This window comes from Glycine max, chromosome 12, assembly GCF_000004515.6.
Source record: "Glycine max cultivar Williams 82 chromosome 12, Glycine_max_v4.0, whole genome shotgun sequence".
Lineage (NCBI taxonomy): Eukaryota > Viridiplantae > Streptophyta > Magnoliopsida > Fabales > Fabaceae > Glycine > Glycine max.
This window is the reverse complement of record NC_038248.2, coordinates 37,133,088-37,151,973: the sequence shown is the minus strand read 5'-3', so window position 1 is coordinate 37,151,973 and position 18,886 is coordinate 37,133,088. Positions and strand designations below refer to the sequence as shown.

Genomic DNA, 18,886 nt, shown 5'->3' with positions numbered 1-18,886 from the left:
GCTACTTTATCATCCATTTGCATGCAATAATTGTATCTAACTCTCTAATAAAAAAATGATTAGTTGACTGCTGTGCACTTAAATAGGACAAATTAATATAGCGAGTTCCAAATAGTTGAATTTCTGAAAGCTTCAGTACACGTCACTAGATTTTAGTCAGTAATTTACTAGATACTATACTGGATGTTGATATACGTTCTTCAAAGCATGGGATGCTATACAAAATCTACCTCTTTGGACCATATTTTTATAGATTTAATCTGCTTGTATAGGTACTAGTACCATTTTAAACAAGAGTTTAATTTACATAAAATATTTTTACGTGAACATGTAGTAGAAATATTTACCTTGTGTATTAATATTTTATAGTAACAATGCATATAAATTAAATACTTTAAACAATGTGGCGGCTTAACATATATATATCAACAAAGTAATCGTTGAATATCTCGTGATTCTAATATATAATATAGTCTCAATGTGAAATCTCAGGAGCTCTAAATGTGAGTTATTATAAATTTTCTAATATTATCTTTTACATATAAAAAAATTCTCAACGGGGAATTTTAGAATAAAAAATTGACTTACCTGCTCCTATACTGCGAATCCATTACTTTAATCGCTTCGCACATTGAGCCAACGATATTTGACAACAAATGTGAGTCATATATCCCTAAAGTGATTTTGTGATGTAATTCATTGTGTATGCTCAATGATTCAGTGTCATCATTTTCTCTGAGACTGAAACTTTAGCTGTAAAGTATAAAATCCTTGACGCTTTCCGGTATTAGCTCCCTTGAAATCTATGGACATATCATAGGCATGTTTTTATAATATGTAAGAGCTTACTTTATGTGGCTAATTTGTTTTTGTTCTATTCTTCCTAGCCATATATGTTATTTCTTGTTTGCTTTCATTAAAACAATGCTTGAATATATAGGTATAACCAATTAGCCATTGAAGTAAACAGAGCATTAGAATTATATAAATATATTTTATTCAGTGAAAAAAATAGAATTATAATTTAAACTTGGTTAAATTACTCGGTAGTGTATTTATAAAAAATATATATTTTTTTTCGAATCTAGTAATTAATATCCTTTTGAAACAATATTATTTTCTTCACATTTGAATTGATAATGAATTCATAGCACGTACTAAATAATCAAAATAATTAAAACTAGAATCGTCACTATCATTTTGACTATGATTTTTTTTTTTATCTAAGTTAAAGTTTTGGGTATGAACTATTTGAGAATTTTCAAATAGGTCTTTAAATTTTATTTTTTAATTGGGTCTTTCCCAGTAGCTGGAGACAAGAGATTCGTATGAGAAAACATAAGTAAATAAACTTATGCTTGAACTTCTAAAAATAAAGGCAAGTGAACAACCATTTGATTCCCATCAAAGTTTGCATTGAATCCTTTACACACTAATGAATGCAAACAAAGAGCATGCCCTTCTATTAAAATGGGTTGGAATGCCTATATGCAGAGTAGGCGGTTTATTAAGCAACATGAGATTTCCTTCATAACTTCTTGCAATATTTTGCATACAATCGATTCTTTTTATTGAATTTTACTCTTAGCAATTGGTATGTTTGAATTAAAATGCTTTTAAATTAGACCATGAATTAAAAATGTATGGAACAGTTCTACTGCTATTTTGCAGCGCAATCCAAATCTATATAAAAGAAATTTAATTGAGTCTCTAAGATTTTTAAATCGGTATAAATTATCATTTTGTGGTAGTTTCAAGCTATCATAAACTAACCTAGGGACCTATTTTTTAGTTTAGGGTTCTAATTTTTAAAAAATTAGTTCAAGAGCCTATACATAAAAATGGCTTCTTCGTCTTTAAAAAAAAAAGTAATTAATTGTGATATGCACACTAAAAAAATTCTTTTGCAGCGAATTATTTATTAAGAATATAGATATAGATATAGATACTGGTTCACAAATTGTTTTTAACAAATCATGTCTCGATCACAAGGTTAAACAATGATTTTTTTTCACTGGCTTCTCTTGCATTTGCTTCACTAACAGGGACCAAGGGAATATATATATATATATAAAAAAATATAGCTTATATAGTCATAAAACTTACATGGCTGACTAGCTGAGAAAATCTAGTTCACGTTCCATCAACTGTCATTGCCTATCAATATTTACAACAATAGATAATAAAGGAAATATTACTTTTGTTAACTACTTTTAGTGTTTACTTTTATTAGACCATTATGTCCTTAATTAACAAATATAAATGCAATCACACACGGAGAAGAGAGGGCATATCCAACCGTTAAATAACTCCTTTATACATTTTTTTTATTATTTTACACTTGAAGATGTAACTACTCTAACGTCATCATGCACATTTTTGTGCTTGAAAACAATTTATATTTCTCAATCAAACTACTATTTTAAATACTAACCTCACTTCTCCCTATTTGTTAATGAAAAATATTATTTAAACACGGATTATCTGAATATTATTTTAGCTAATTATGACTTAAAAACTAATCGAGAAAAAAACTTTTGAAAACAATTATATTTCACTCGGTATCAAAGTTCAACAAGAAGTGACTAATTTCATAAGTGAATCGATTTGGGTTACATTACTTACAGGTAACATTGCAGCATATTAGATAAAAGAGAAACAAAAGGGGGGTTACCAGTTTTGGATAGCAGGGAAAATCAGGTAACATTGCAACATATTTTATAAGTGACTAATTTGTCTTTCTCCAAAGTTACATTGCCATGCCTAATTGCAGAGGTCTAAATTAAAAGTTGAATTCTACTTGCCTTTACTTAATCACTCAGCCGTTTGGTCCAGTTTCACTGTTTTATTTAAACTAATTATAAGAATTTTTACTTTTCTTAGAAAAGTTAAGCCTTAATATACCCAATTCTTCTTTTTTCTGTGTGTGACTAAAATTGTTGTGAGGTGGATGGCGCCTCCAAGACTTACATTTATCTTATTCTAAAAAAATATTAAGAGTTCAAACTGTGAGTGGTTGGAAGTGAGGCTCAGTCTTACTTCCTTTGACTAACTCTTCAGCTGGGGTTAATTAATATATCTAATTTTAAACCTTTAGCTTAACTATTTGGCTTTTGTCTACTTAAAAGCAGAAGTTTCTGGTGTAAAAAGAAATTTTTAATGTAGAAACTTAAAGGTAATTAAAACTAAGATCTTGATGTGAAAAGAAAATTTATAAAGTGGGAGTTTTTAAAAGTAAAAAATAAGTGTTAAATAATGATAAAATCATGTATCATAAAAAATATTAAAAACATTTTCACGTTTTAAAATAGAAATTCAAATTAATAATACAAGAATTAGACTTTCGAATCGTGCGTGGCACGGGTTTTTTTAAATTATATATATAAAAACAACAATTTTTAAATATTTAATATTATGTTAAACATAATTATATTATTAATGAGAAAGTTAATTAATTATATTTTTAATTAAATTTATTTTATCTTAAAAATTAAGTATATGAAAACTTATTGCAATTTTTTGTTCATCCAGATAACAATGGTGATGCGATATCTTTTGAAAAATAAATGTATGTAACTAAAATTATCCATTTTAAAGAATTTTAGTAATGAAAAAAATATATAAATATTAAAATTGAAAAATAATGTTAAATATTATATTTTTAATGAACATATTTTTTCTTGAAACCGTTGAATTTTACTATAATTTTTTTTCAAGTAATAATATTAATGCAATACTAATATGAAACATAAAAGTTAAAAAATAATAAATAATATATATATATATATATAATGTACAATATTTATTTAAAAGACATATATCATTGTAATATAGACATAGATATGTTATAACTCTTTTATGTAACTGTCCTCATTGTCATGTCATTTTAATTTGAATTTATAACTTTTAATACAATAATGATTTAAGTAAATTTAAATATTTCTATAATATCATATATTAAAATTTGTAATAAATATAAACATTTTATTAATTAAAATTAATTTAGACATTTGTATCATAACAAAACGTAATAATTATATTAGAATTTGTATTGAGTAAGTGATATTTCAAAATATTAATAATAAATGGTAATGTTATAATTTATAACCAGCAACTAATAGTTTTAAATTGTAATAATAAAATGAAAAAAAAAAAAAAAGCATGCTAATGCACATTCCTTTCCATTCAAAGCAAAGCTTCATTGTGGTTTTATGCTTGTAGAAAACTTAACCGACCTTATATATGTAAGCGAACACTCTTAGCCCAGGAAAAAAAAAAAGAAGGCATTTTTTTGTTCAAATTTATAACCTTTTATTAGTTGATTATGTGAAAATTAAGAAGAGGATTCACATAAGCAAATATGAAAAACTTAATGTGAATAAGGAAAAATCAACATTTCAACATTATCATAGGAAAACAAAATTAAAACTTACATTAGTAATGAATAGCTCCTTAGTTGGATGTATCCCAAATTTGATGATCTCAACATCTCCCAAATCTTGTTGTAGTTTTTTTAATTGGTTTATTGTTATAACTCATTTAGCACCATTCTCCAATGATCTTTGAATCATCTAAAATCCAACAAAACCCAAATCATTAAAAGAGAAATTCACAATACTTAAACTCAGAGTGAAAAATGAAGAGAATTTTAATAAAAAAGACTTTTTTTTCAAAAAGGTGTTTCAATTACCGATAACGAAAACACTTATAAAGAATAATATAACAGAAAGAATTATAAATATCACTTGTATTTGATTTCTTGTGAAAATTATAGCATTGGGAAATGCAGAGGATTTAGGAGAGAAGAAAATAAATATTACATTTGACAACTTAATCTAAATTTAGATGGACAGTGGAATAGGTATATTTATATATCTTTTAATAAAGGAGAGATATAATAGACAATAAAAATTTTCATATATTAACACATATGATTTCATATATTAACACAGATAAATAATCTGATGTGACAATATATTTTGTATCTCTAAGATTTATATATTATAAACAGATAAATAGTTAATTTATATTTATATAAAGGTAATGTTAACATGGTTAAAAAAAATATAAAAGTAATGTTCACACCTCCCTTTTCTTTTATCTTAAATTTAATACTGGACCCTGCATCCACATCCAGTAACACGAGAAATAATTATTGGTCAACAAAGTTTGTTGTTCAGTTAACAAAGTTTTTCTTTTTTGCTTAAAAAACATATCAGTTCATTCCCAAATGATAGATGCTATTAATCAATAATCAATTTATCAATAACCAAGTAAAATTTCTGATCTAGAAGAAATAATTTTATAGAACACAACCTCACAAGTACAACTTTGCCTATATTGGATTGTGTTGCTTTTGCCTTGGATACTTTCTTCACATTCTCTGTTTGTATAGTTTAAAAATAATGAACAAGCATTCAGCTTCAATTAAACCAAAAAAGAAATTAAATTGAGAATATCAGTGAAAAAGTACATCAATAAATAAAAAACTAAACATAAATTAACTCAGCTGTGGGTAGCACAAGAAATTCTGCTTCTTATTACAAGATCTACCAGCAAAGTTGGAAATTATAAGAATAACAATGGAACCCACTTATTCCATCGCACATACAACAACCATACCATACGGGATCACTCATATGTAGACAGACACCACATGGCATAGCATAACTAATAAAAAAACATGGCATAGCATAAATAACCAAACCCAAAAAATAAATGATACAAGATTCATCCATGAACAAGACAAGATTCTTAGCTATTTACAAATGCACAATGCTTCCTGATCTCTCCTTCTGTCCCTGTCTTTACATTAATTCTTCCCATTTTCTCCATGGAGGTTGCAAACTCAGCAAAGAAATTTTCAACTGACCCTTCAAGCAATTCAATGATTTGAGCCTTTGTAACTGAGTTTGTCAACAATGCAGCATCTGACTCAAATAGACCCCTTCTCTTAATCACATGACTATAGTAGCTAAGATCAAATGTCTTGCGACTTCCAGGGTCCATCTCAATTTTTGTGGTGTTCAACTTATTGAGGTCCGTGCACTTGAAGGCTTTCAGATTTGCAGCATATTCACTGTCTAATGACGGGTCTTGATCACCCTTGCCAGTGAAATTGAACAAGCGGTTTGACAATGATGAGCAATGAGCGATACCAATTGTGTGAGCACCTGAAACAATTTGAACTCTTGGTGATTACAAGGACAAGAACAATGCATAATTCACACCAATTTGTTGATATATTTTTTCAAAGAAAAAAGTGCAACAAAATTCAAGTAATAACACATTTTAACCTTAAAATTAAACAAACGGATAGTGTCCTAAAGTCTAAATGATAAGAACTAGATGATTATATTTATCAAATCAACCATCCTGAAGATTTGAAATATAATTAATAAAATCCTAAAAATTAAATTATTTATTTTCAACTTGGAAAATTGTTTGATAAATAGTACCAGAGAGCAGGACCAAGTCCTTCAAATCAAGTCCTTGGTTGGCAAAGAGTGTTTGTAGGGTGGTAAAGTTAGAAGATGGAGCAGGAATGTTATCTCTGGCTTCCGTCAAGTTAGAGATGACCCCATCTCTTCGACCTGTTGGAACTTTCCAAAATGGTCCACCCTGTAAGCCAATGTCAGTAATGGCATAAACATACAAATTGGTCATTTATGTTCTCAAAAAGAAAGTGTTAAGATTTAAGATAAAGATGAAGCAGAAGTTGTACTAATATTTAAGCTTTTCTAGATAGAAATTGAGCACTTACTGTGGCTACAATAGTGTCTCTGGCAGACAAAGTGAGGATATCAGCACAAGAGACCACACCAGGGCATTCTGCCTCAACAAGGCTCTTTATTCTGTCAATGAAGTCAAAGCCTCTTACTGTGAGATTTGGAGGAGCATTCTTTTCAGCTTGATTGGTTGTTGAGTTCAGAAGGACTGATGCATCACATCCCTGAAATGCTTCATCTTATTAGCTCCTTAACTTTAATCTAACATTGTACTTGTTAAGTAAAAATGGAAGGAGCTTAAAGATTGTAGCACATACCCTTACAAAACAGTCATGGAAGTGCATTCTTATCAATGCAGCTGCTAGTGATGGAGCATTGTGGATATGGTCATGGACAAATTTCAAAACGATTTGCTCAGCGTTTGGGCAACTCTTGGCATAAAAACCAAGCTGAAGTTGAGCATGGGTTGATGCAATCAATGCCAAGAGGCAAAGACTCAAAAACCTGAAGTTGCTTCCCATTTTCATGTAGCTGGCACAAATCCTAGAAGCTTGAGTGACTATATATATTACAAATAATAAGCACTCAGATGCTTCTTGAAAGAGGCAATTTCATTTCTCTTTGCTGTTTCCACAACAGTGGTCAGTGATTTATAGTCCTAAGGTTGAGCTAAAAGTAACATGACAAATCATAGAGATGGTCCATGCAGCTAACTAACACGTGCGATGAGGTGATGCTATACCTTCTGCTTTACCATCCATTTGCATATAATAATTGTGTCCTGTATAATAAAAAATAATAATTAGTTGGCAGTGCCCTTATAGGACAAATATAGTGAGTTCAAAATAGCTGAATTTGTGAATGCTTTAGCACACGTCAATTGATTTTTGCTTGCAATTTAATTACAGGATACTGAATGTTGATACGTTGTTCAACCATAGGAAGCCATACGCCATATGTTTATAGCTTTAATCTGCTTATATATATACTAGTACCATTTTAAACACGAGTTTAATTTATAAAAAATATTTTTGCATAAACATGTAATAGAAATTTACCTTGTCGTCATGTGTTAGATGAATAGGATTATATGGTAAAATAGTCAAATCTTGTTGTAAAAACAATGTATATAAACTATAAATACATGCATTGAACATATGCGGTGGCTTAACTCTATATATAAAGTATTCCTTGAATATCTCGTAATTTCAATTTTAATCTAGTCTCAAAGAGTGATTTAAGAATAAACAATAGACTAATTACCTGCTCCTATATACTATGAGTCCATTACTTTAGTCGCTTTGTACATTGAGCCAGCCATCGATCAAAATAAATTAAGGGTGGCTACCTGCTGCCAACTATGGACCAATGACGTGCAAGTGAATTATAGTTGGTAGAAAAGAGTTCTACTTTGTTAAATAGCGTTTTAAGGATATTATTTAAGGAATTAAAAATAAAAAAAAATATTTATTGTGAAATTTATAGGAAAAAACAAAAAAAAAGGAAAAGAAAATGTAATATTTTGTCGCTCAATAATTTTTTTTTCATTTCTTAATTAATGTTCCAAGAACATATGTAAACATTTACCAAAAAGTTGATATGATGTAAATCTCATCATGAATATAATCATAAATTAAAGTGTTAATGATATAAAGATAGAGACAAACATTTTGGTAAATCCTTTTATGTATAGAAAGGTCAGAGTGGTTCCCACATGCTACTTTCGGGTAGTATAACAATAAACTAGTCAGGAAATGCTTAACGAATTGGTTTTCATTTCTTATTTTGGTGTTGTAAGGTAAAAGAAAGTATATATATAAAAAATAGAAACACTCGTTTAATTTACATTTCGCCGTTAATATTGAGAACTTTACATTGGTGTTATCTTACGGCAAGTGTAAGTGAAGTTAAGTAGTTAATTAACTATCAGTACTATTCTTATTATTGTAGCTAGTGACCCAAAATAAAATTACTATAATAAGCCTTAAAAGTCAAAATTGTTGGGGAAATAGTTAGAAGAATATATGGATAATGGAACACATGGCTAACAAAACTTGCATAGATGTGTTAAAGAGTGACTTGGTCAAATTTCAAACGGATAAAAATAATGAAGAGCTGAGTGCATTTAAATTGATGTGAAATTTTGTGGAAATCACTGCACGTAACCAACGTAACCAAAGTGTAGTAGGCCCAGTTTCATGTCTTTTCTGTCCCATATTGCATAAAGCCATAAAGCATGCATGTTAGTTAATTCAAAGCAGATTCCAAATCATGTGCCTATCGAACGCGGAGGCTGTGCTTTGTTGAAAAAGTAAAGCTCAGAAAACCCCTAATTCATGCAAGGTTTTGGATCAACAACATTTTGATTACTTTCATGTAAATCAATGATTGGTCTTTGTAGATAAAAAATGACCCGGTTTCAAATGCAGGAACGTGATGACATGAAATCAGGAAAAGGAAGAAAAAGAAAGATTAATTCGTTAAGCCAGGTTTTTCAATGAGTAGGTGGTCGATATTATTTAGCTTCTAATTTAATTTTCCTTTAGTCTTATAATATCCCACGATATTAATTCAAGGTTTTGGATTTTACAGTATTATTTAACAAGATGAAATATCATATGAGAGGAACATATTTTATAAGAGAATAAGATAATTAAATCTGAATTTTATAATTAAGTATAAACAATTGAAATTAATTTTATTATATAAGATATTTCTTCTCGTAAAATATGTCATCTATTTAATAATATCATAACAATGAAAAAATACAAGCAAGAGTTGTTAAATAACATTGTAAATTTTCCTTTACAAGCTATAGTTTTCCTTTAGCCTTATATCCTAATTATTAATTTTTTTTCTCTAGTTAATAATGTTAAGGATTTTACATCGACTACTAATAAGATTAAAATAGTATATATTAATAAAAAAAAAATAACCTTCGTATCATGAATTAACTTTTTGATGTTAAGTCTAAATTCAAATTTTAAAATAATATTAGAGTCAATTTTGATTATTATTGTTTGGCCTAGTGAACTATTATATATCTAATCATCTAAATTTCAAACTTAAGAAGACAACCTCTTGATCTAAATTAACACGAAATAAATTTATAAATCCTTAATCTTTTTTTAAAAGGCCAATACAAAAGTTTTATTACCATCAGTTCATAACACGAGTTGGATGTAAACTGAGTCTGTTAACAATAAATCCTTAATTAATAGCAAAAGGAATAATTGCTTTTTTGTATACCTTGTTTTATTGGGAGAGCTGAAGCCTATTATATTCCATTGTTTTTCATGTTTTTTTTTATTAGGGTATAAAGCTGTCGGCAGCAGGATGAAGCCACCAATTATGTCCTTGTGCTGTTGTGCAATGCTTGTCATGTGCTCCAATATTGTATGCAAAATTATCCTTCAAATTCTATAATATTAGAAGTAAAGACTGAGAAAAATTTTATATAGTAAATAAAAGGACCATCGTTTTCTGAATCACCAACACCATAGGAAAAAAAAAATCCTATGTACTTTAATAATACACATCTTCTTTCAAGGAGTCAACTAAGTGTTATATATATCAAATGAGTTCTAATTTTCCTTAATTATTTTACAAGTTCATTCGACTAAATTATGATATTTGATAAAGGTTTTATTTAAATAAATTTCTCAATAAATACTTATAAATAAAACAAATTAAATTACTCTCTTAAGTTAAAATTAATTTATGTCCTTCGACTTTTATAAATGTCTCTAATCTAATTTCTTAAAAAATTGGACATATAAATTGATTTTAGTTATAAGTGTCAAAATGGGCATTACTTTTTTTTTATTATTTTTTTTATAAATTTTAAAAGATAAATAAGTAAATAATATCAGGGCGGACTAATTTTTCCAGCTTTAATTTTAATTTATGGAAGAACTTTTATTCATTTTTATTTTATTTTCTTTTTAATTATTTTTAACCATTTCTATCTTTTTTAATACATTTTTTATTATTTTAATTTTTAATACAGCATTTAATGTTTTATAAAATTTAATAATAATTTGAAAATAAAAAAATTGAAAACTATGTTTACCTAAAAAATTATTTATAGAACACAGTGAAATACAAAAAGGGATGTTGAATTGTAGTTCAAATGATTTTCGCAAATCTTTTCAAAAGATTTATATTGTTTGTTCGTAAGACGGTTAAAAATGTCAAGACAAACTATGTTTTAACAACTCTTATCAAAACTATTTGTGAAACCAAAAGAAAGGAATATTTGAAACACAAAGTTAAAAAAAAATATAGGAAAAGAGATTGAGAGAATATATAAAAAAACAAAAAAAAAATTCTCATGATTCATCTCACCTTAAGATTATTGAGATTATGTTCAATTTTTGACACACCATTAAGTTTCACCATAACTTATGAAGTTATATGAAGGAAAGTGATGTAAATATGTTCTTTTGTGTTATTTTACTCTTGTCCATTACTTCAAAAATTAATTATATCAAATACTTTTAATTTAATTAATTTGTAAGTGTAAGCTTTCAGTTGAAAGCGTGGAAAGCATATTTGGTAATACTTTTTTAACTACATGAAAAATTATTTTACTAGCTAAAAAATTTGTATAAACAATCTCTAAGTAGTGTTCCATCTTCTTATCTCTTAGTTGAAAATGTTTTCTTCTCATTTTTATTTCTAATGTGTTATTTTTTTTCTTTCACAATCTCTAGTTTACCCGTTTATATATTTTCAGAAATGTAATAGCCTCTCACATTCGATACTTCAAGTGCTTCCTTCAACATTGTTGATGAGAATGAATCTTTGAAGACCAGAAGAAGATGATTGCCAGCAAACCTCAGCAATTTTATAAAAGAAATAGCAATTGAAAAATGAAAAGCATTGCTTCCTTGGGCAAAGTTTTTACAGTAACTGCCAGATTGGGGGACCATTATGTCAAGTAATAAGGAGACCCTTCAAATACTCCATTCCATATTTCATGTAAGGAAAGTGATACTACGACTTATTGCAATGATTCTTTGTCCTCGTTTAGAGACATAATTTCCAGCTTGGCACTTTGAAAAGTCAAAAGTACATACTACATAAAGAGCATATAGGTCCAATAAAAGGAATAGCAATAGCATAAGGTAAACAGTTGTTTCATAATATAGCAATGACATTTAGGCAAATTAAAGGAGTGCTCGTCCCCATGTGTAGAATGTAAAGTAAAGACGCACATAGGGCTTTAATGAAAATGCTAAAGAATGGGAATTTGGCAGACGAATTTTCTTTCAAGGCAGCTATTTAGATTTATGGCATATTATTATTGCTAAATTCACAAGTATATATTAAAAACATATCCATTTCAACCAATCATATAATGCGCATATCTTTCAAGGCAGCTATTTATATTAGATCACCTGCCTTGAAAGTTAGAATTATGATTCTTTCCATTTCAAGCACCAGACACAAGGTAACGGCATCATGAGTTTGCAAGGAGTTTTTTTCTTCTTCTTAAGAGAGTACATGGAAATGTATATTTGTAAGAAAAAAGTTTGACAAACACCTCATATGTTATCATATACCTAGAGAGAAAGATAAAAGAAAAAAAATATATAAATATAATAGAATTTATAATGTGATAGAAAGAGAAAAATATATAAAAAAATGTTACTGAGATATTTAAAATAAATTGTGATCCGTCTATCATTACTCAATTATGAGTAAATGTCCTGGTTTTTTAACCAATGCATAAATATCATACTCCGTTGGTTTCTAATGGTAAGATATAGTTGATTAATTTATGTTTATTAAGAAAATTAGTTAATTTAATTATCAGTATTGAATTTATTTATAATTATAATATTTTTTAAAATTTATTTTTAATTTCATTGGAAATCTATCTATTTTCTCCGATCTCTATAGGAGAGATAATACATAATATTTTAATAAAAAAATAATCAATACACAAGACATTAAATTGAAGTATTATAAAAAGGGGAAAAAACCAAAACTATGTTTTATAAATATGGAGGGAGGTAGTATAATGTATTTTCATCATCTGATACATTAATAAATTCTTAGTTGTACTTTTATTTTATCATAACTTGGGTGAACGGGAATATTTCTCATTCGAGAGTTGAAACTAATCTCTCGAGATACATAAATCCTTTTAAGAAATTGATATTTTTAAATAAATATTTTTTTCATATGTGTATATCAAAGATTGAAATCTTAATTATATTTTTAAAGGATAAGATTATTTGTTAATTATATCACACCATGTTAACTATTTTATCATAATTTAATTGATTAAAAAATCAATACTTAAACTATGTATAAATTAACAAATTGCATATTTAGAATAATTTTCTATTTACCAACAGGATAAAATAAAACTTACTCCTTTGGCAAACAGCAACTTTAGACACTTAAGTGGCGATTAAGTACTTATGAGCAGATCAACAAATCGTTTTTTAGTACACTCTTTTTTCTTTATTCTGTTTCATCTTCAAAATTCATCAACTATGAAATAAAATCCATATATTTTGCTCCGTCTTGCCCAATAAGTCTGATATTTTTGTGCTTACTTGCATGATTTTCTCAAACTGATTCTGGCTGTAAAGTCTGACAAGGGTCACTTTGACAGCCAAAGTGTTGGATGGAACATAAAGGATTGTCCTCCAACTAAGATAGATATTAATACAACTCAGAATAATAGGAGTATAAATTTTTTAGGATGACCATGCACGTATATATATTCTTTGCGAAATATAATCCTCGCTTAGAAGAGCGTTTCGTCCAAGAAAACTCGGATACTACACAAACTCAAATTAAATTTAACTACATCTTGATGAGGGGTTGCGTAGCTTAATTTGGATGGCGCCGTGCTCTTTTTTCTTTTTTCTTTTTTGTATAGTCTTATAGTGCTTTCAATATTAAGAAACCTTTTATTTTGTTATTGATAATTTCTACCAGTGATTTACTTTAAAAATGACTACATTATAAGTTTATCATATGAGGATGTCTTTATAAAATTGGTTGATTTTTTTGTCAAGTTTGAGTTCAATAGTTAAGTAAATGACTAATGAGGAGTTTGTACCTGTAAAAAAAAAAACTCACGAAGAAGGCAACTTCAATATTCAAATGTTTAAATATAATTATATTTTTAGTCCTGAATTTAAAAATTTTTATTTTTGTCTTTTTTAAATTATTTTTTATTCCTTATAAATTATGTTTGTTTTATTTTTAGACCGTAAAGTACTTTAGACAATCCTTTGAACGATAAAAAAATATTATCTAAAATATTATACGAACAACAAACAAAACAAACATAATTTACAAAAATTAAAAAAAAAATAAGGTTAAAATATAAGAATAGTCCCTTTATCTTCTTTTTTTGTTCTGAATTGATCTCCGAATTTTTAAAAGTTTTAAAATGGTTTCATGACTTATTTAATTCATGACAAATTAGTCCTTTCATGAGACTCATTTTTCATGTATTTTTTCACCTTGTTTATGTCTCTTTTTAGTTTGAACATTAGTTGATTTTCATAATTTTCATCTAGATAAATCTAATAGATAAATTTAACATCTTGAATCTATAAAAAAAAAAGGTTCAAACTTGTATCCAAAAATTGAAAACAAATAGTTTTTTTGAAAGAAATTGTCATGAATTAAATAAGTAAGGGTCATTTTAGAACTTTTAAAACACAATAGACCAATTTAGAATCAAAAAATAAGTTAAAGAATTATTTATATATTTTAGCAAAAAAATAATTTTCCAAGAAAAAAATAAAAAACATTAAATTACAATAAAAAAGTATTTAAATCATATTCAAATGATCATTTTAATATTGAAGTCCCACAGAAATGAAGACCAATAAAACAAAAGAATAAACTTTTCTTAAAAGTAAAATATCATAATTATTATTTATTATTAGAAATGATGTAACATTTTCCTATTTTGTAATAAAAGCTTAGTAATATCGGATCAGATTTAAGATCTTTTCTAAGACGAGCTTCATAATAAGTATCGTTATGAAGAGTCAAATAAGTGTTAGGTAGGTGTAAATTAAGAGTTCAATTATTACGAGTGAATGATACCCAAAAAATCGGTCGCTTGAGAAATTTCCTAAAGTAACATTAATGCATCAAAACTCCATATTTCTCAAATATGTTGAGCTGGACGATAAACAGCCACTTGCATGATTGGTTCTTACTTCTTAGATGCACAACTTTTCTGTACCTAGTACATTGATACTGAAATTCACTAAAAATAGTGTGTTTTAAAAATTATATTAATAAGTATGTTACTAATATTTCTCTAACACTATGCAATAATATTATAACAAGTGTAAGGTAAGTATTGGGCTCCAAATTGGCCACAACACAACTATTCAATTTTTGGCTAAAATATTACGTGCCCACAATTCCAATTTCAGCTGGGAGATCAATTTGTTAATGAACAAATCTTACCTCTTACAAGCTGTAAAATCTTATCTCATATAAATGCTTAACCGTAACCTAAAAATTTCGGCAAGACTAAAGCAATCAAATTTTCCAACACTTGCAATAAATATATTGTCATGTCTTGAGCATACATGAACCCTATTTTACTTGTAATGTATATGTTGGCCCTCAAATTGAGTGGTTTGAACTTTGAAGTGGAGCATGCATGCTACATTATTATGTGGGGCAAAAACATGGAAACAAACTTAAGTAAGTTACATGAAAACAAGAGAGTTAAGACAATTGAATGGAGATTAAACTACAGAGTGGCAGCAAGGTCATAGGCATCATCACAATACCCTGTTATGTTTTGTTTTTTCCTCCACTATAAACTGTCTTTTTTTTTTTTGTTGGAGGCCTACTGACCCTTATCGTGACTTAAAACTCATTTTTTCATAAATCTGTGTGTGTGTGTGTGACAACACTAGCATGTGACACACTTGTTGTACTCATTTTCTATTATACTTACTATGTTTTAAAAAACTCCTTAATAACTCTCTCACAGCTAACAGCAACATGATCATTAACCCCGAGTTCGTGCAAAATGTTTTTTTTTTTTTCGGTGCTATGAAATCTTATATTTATTATGCAGTTTTCTTGCAATTTTCACTTGCAGACATATACTAACAACCCCATTATTTTCACTTGTCTAAACCTTTAAGTTATATTCTCTTTCTTTTCCCCTTTTTTGGATCTTAATTTGCACTTGAGTACTTGACACAGGTAAAAATTAAAGTATGACCCAAGTATTTTTATAACAGAATTAGGACCTATGCCATTATTATGGTATTATAATTGACTTCAAAATCAATTATGACTTAATTGGACTGTGTAAGCATAGGTCGGATAAGGATGTATATAGTATTTAGGGATTATTGATTGGCTTGGAAGTTCTAAATTGTAAAATATTGCAGAATGATTAATATACTATATATTGTGCAAAAATCTCAATACATGCTACAAACAAGTCTACAACCATGTGTTTATCCCAAAGTGATAAACAGATTCTAAAATTGCAAACATGCGATAAAATTAATCCCAATTCTAGTTTCCTTGCTTTTTTCTGATGCTGTTATTGTAGATTAAAACGACACATTTACTACTTACTAGTCAATTTCAGAAAATGGAGTTTCAAAGATACAGAGACATTTTGCCTGAATCGAGCTTGAGCCCCACATTTCGTAAACATGTGAAATGCTCACATATCTTTAACATGATTTTAACAATATACATCCATTATTCCATTTGCATGCAGAATCCCATGAGGCTAACTAATCATTTTAATTGCCCTCATAGTTTGTTACTGGCACATTGGACGTACTGTTTGTGGAAATTAAAACTGCTCAAACTTTCTGCTTTTGTTTCCCTTTTTCCTGTCCAAAAACATCAGGCTCCACAAGAAAGTTCCACGATGAGAACCAATTTTTCATTGAAGTAGGAACCCAAGAAACAGTTGCAGCAATCAAGAGGAAAATAGAACAAAATCCATGGGATTCCAGTGCCCTCACAAATCCTAACAGTTTCTGGGTGGGAACTATTGGATGGATTAGGCATGGAAGATTACCCAATAGTGACTGAAGGTACAAAAGTTGACCTAACCATCAAACCAGTGGAGCCACACCCTAACAAAATGCAAATCACGGAAAAATTTTCAGCTAGAAAGTTTGACATTGAGGTGGACAGAACAGACACTGTTCGCAGCTTGAAAGAAAAAATTCACATCATTGATAGTACCCTCATCAAAAGAATGACACTATACTTTTCAGGGAGAGAATTGGATGAAGATTTTAGAATCTTGAGTGAGTATGGCATACGCGGATTTTCGGAAATTGCTGTATTCCTAAGCCCTTGAATCGATCAAGAGAAGAACCTCCCACAAGGAAGTTAAGCTTGGTAGTACAAACTTCCTCTAGTTTGCTTAATGCTGCCACCATTCCACTGGAGATGAGAGATGCAAGCACAGTCGGAGACCTGAAGCAGTTACTGATAAGCAGAAAAATTCTTCCAGTTGATGACTATTTGTTCATACACAAGCAGAGGATCATGCGTGATAGCTGTAGCCTCAGGTGGCATGGAATTGAAAATGGAGACTGTCTCTATGTGTTTAAGGGGACAGTTAGTCGCAGTGGTTATGCATGAGCTTAATTCTTGGTATAATAACTATGAATTGTTTTAACATTTTTTTTTTACGTTGTTATTGTTTGTTACGTTTAGAATTAAACGATGAAACAACATTCGACAGAAATCTTGTTTTACTTGTGTGCTTAGTATGTTTTTGAAACAATCTGCCATTTGCTACTTTTATCAATTTAAGACTCTCTTGGCAAATAAAAAAAAAAAATTAAATGATATTCACTTGGTTTACCATACTTTATTAACAGCAATCAAAAGCTTAATTAGCATCAATACCCCCAAGGAAAAAATAACACCAAGAACTTAATCGGTTGAAAGTCCTAATTCATTAGATGTTTAATCAAATTTGCAATTTCAGAATTCAAATTTTCCTTTTGAGATTGATGAAATAGATGATAAGTCATGGCTGACACACACCCTCAGAATAGTAGCGAGCTTGAACTGCAATATTCTTCTTCTTTTTTTTTTAAGATATGACAAATAATGTAATTTGGTGGGAATCTCTTCCATTCAATTGAATCCTAAATGACTTGAACCGTATTTGAAAACTCATTGAAAATGGATACATCACTTTGAAATGTGAAAGTTGTAATTATCAACTTTTGAAAATCACATCTGAAAAGTGAAACCAAGCACGTAAACCACACATCAAAGTTAATGCAAGTGATTCATTTGAGAATTGTATAAACTAAAATTCCAAAGTAACTTGTACCATGTTTTTCAACAATTTATAGGCTTCTCTTTTACCTAATTATGTTTGAGAACAAACTAAAGAAGAATCGGAATGAAGGCTAGATTTCTTTTCTCATTTGGTTGGATGTAACAAATAATAACCATAACTAAAAAGACTTTGTTAGATGAGACAAAACACACTTCATTGATCTTTACACCTTAAAAGAAATTAGTATCGGTAAAGAGATATCATTAATGCAAAAAAATAATAATAACTATAATTAAGAATAATAAAAATGAAGATAAAATAGTTAAATTTAACACTCACTCAGAATATTTCGTTGATGTGATACTTTAATAACAATATAAAACATTAATATATTTTTTATTTTTTAAAATTTCAGAACTCTAATACACCTCTTGTCTCTTGAGTTCATCTTTAGATATCATTATTCTTCCACGATGTCCAAAATAACATGCATCTAGCATTCAATAGTAAAGAAGATGAAATAATTCAATTTTTCTTTTCTTTTCCATATTTCTAATTCATTAAACTTATTACCAGCTATTTTTCATAATTGTAACTCATCAGTGTATACTACAATAAAAATTGGCAACTGATTAACAGGAAGTGAATAGTGAGATAAACCTTGGCTATTTAAGATGTGTATCTAAACATATATATATATATATATATATATATATATATATATATATATATATTAATTAGAATGTGTTTTTTGGTTAAAATAAAGAGATACAAAAGTTTAGTTTCAAAAACCAAAACAAACAGAAGCTAAGAATAACATGAAAAACTGGCGGGTACACTAGCCACAGATTTTTCATTAACTTATAGTCAC

At 28.4% G+C, this 18,886-nt stretch overlaps 1 protein-coding gene across 1 annotated transcript; it reads right to left on the bottom strand.

The window, feature by feature from the left end:
• Positions 1 to 5,516: 5,516 nt before the first annotated feature.
• On the bottom strand, positions 5,517 to 7,490 carry LOC547871 (peroxidase). Its single transcript, XM_003540268.5, has 4 exons — positions 7,046 to 7,490; positions 6,764 to 6,952; positions 6,459 to 6,621; positions 5,517 to 6,173 (listed from the first exon to the last, which is right to left on the bottom strand). The coding sequence occupies exons 1-4, from the start codon at positions 7,253 to 7,255 to the stop codon at positions 5,755 to 5,757; spliced, it is 981 nt and encodes a 326-aa protein (XP_003540316.1). The 5' UTR covers positions 7,256 to 7,490; the 3' UTR covers positions 5,517 to 5,754.
• Between the last annotated feature and the right edge of the window lie 11,396 nt (positions 7,491 to 18,886).

Bases quoted from the DNA above. Each gene is read 5' to 3' on its own strand.
- LOC547871 (XM_003540268.5), bottom strand. From the start codon at position 7,255: ATGAAAATGGGAAGCAACTTCAGGTTTTTGAGTCTTTGCCTCTTGGCA. The intron at 6,953-7,045 runs GTATGTGCTACA...GAAGCATTTCAG, and splicing joins TCCATGACTGTTTTGTAAGG to GGATGTGATGCATCAGTCCT. The intron at 6,622-6,763 runs GTAAGTGCTCAA...ATTGGCTTACAG, and splicing joins GAGACACTATTGTAGCCACA to GGTGGACCATTTTGGAAAGT.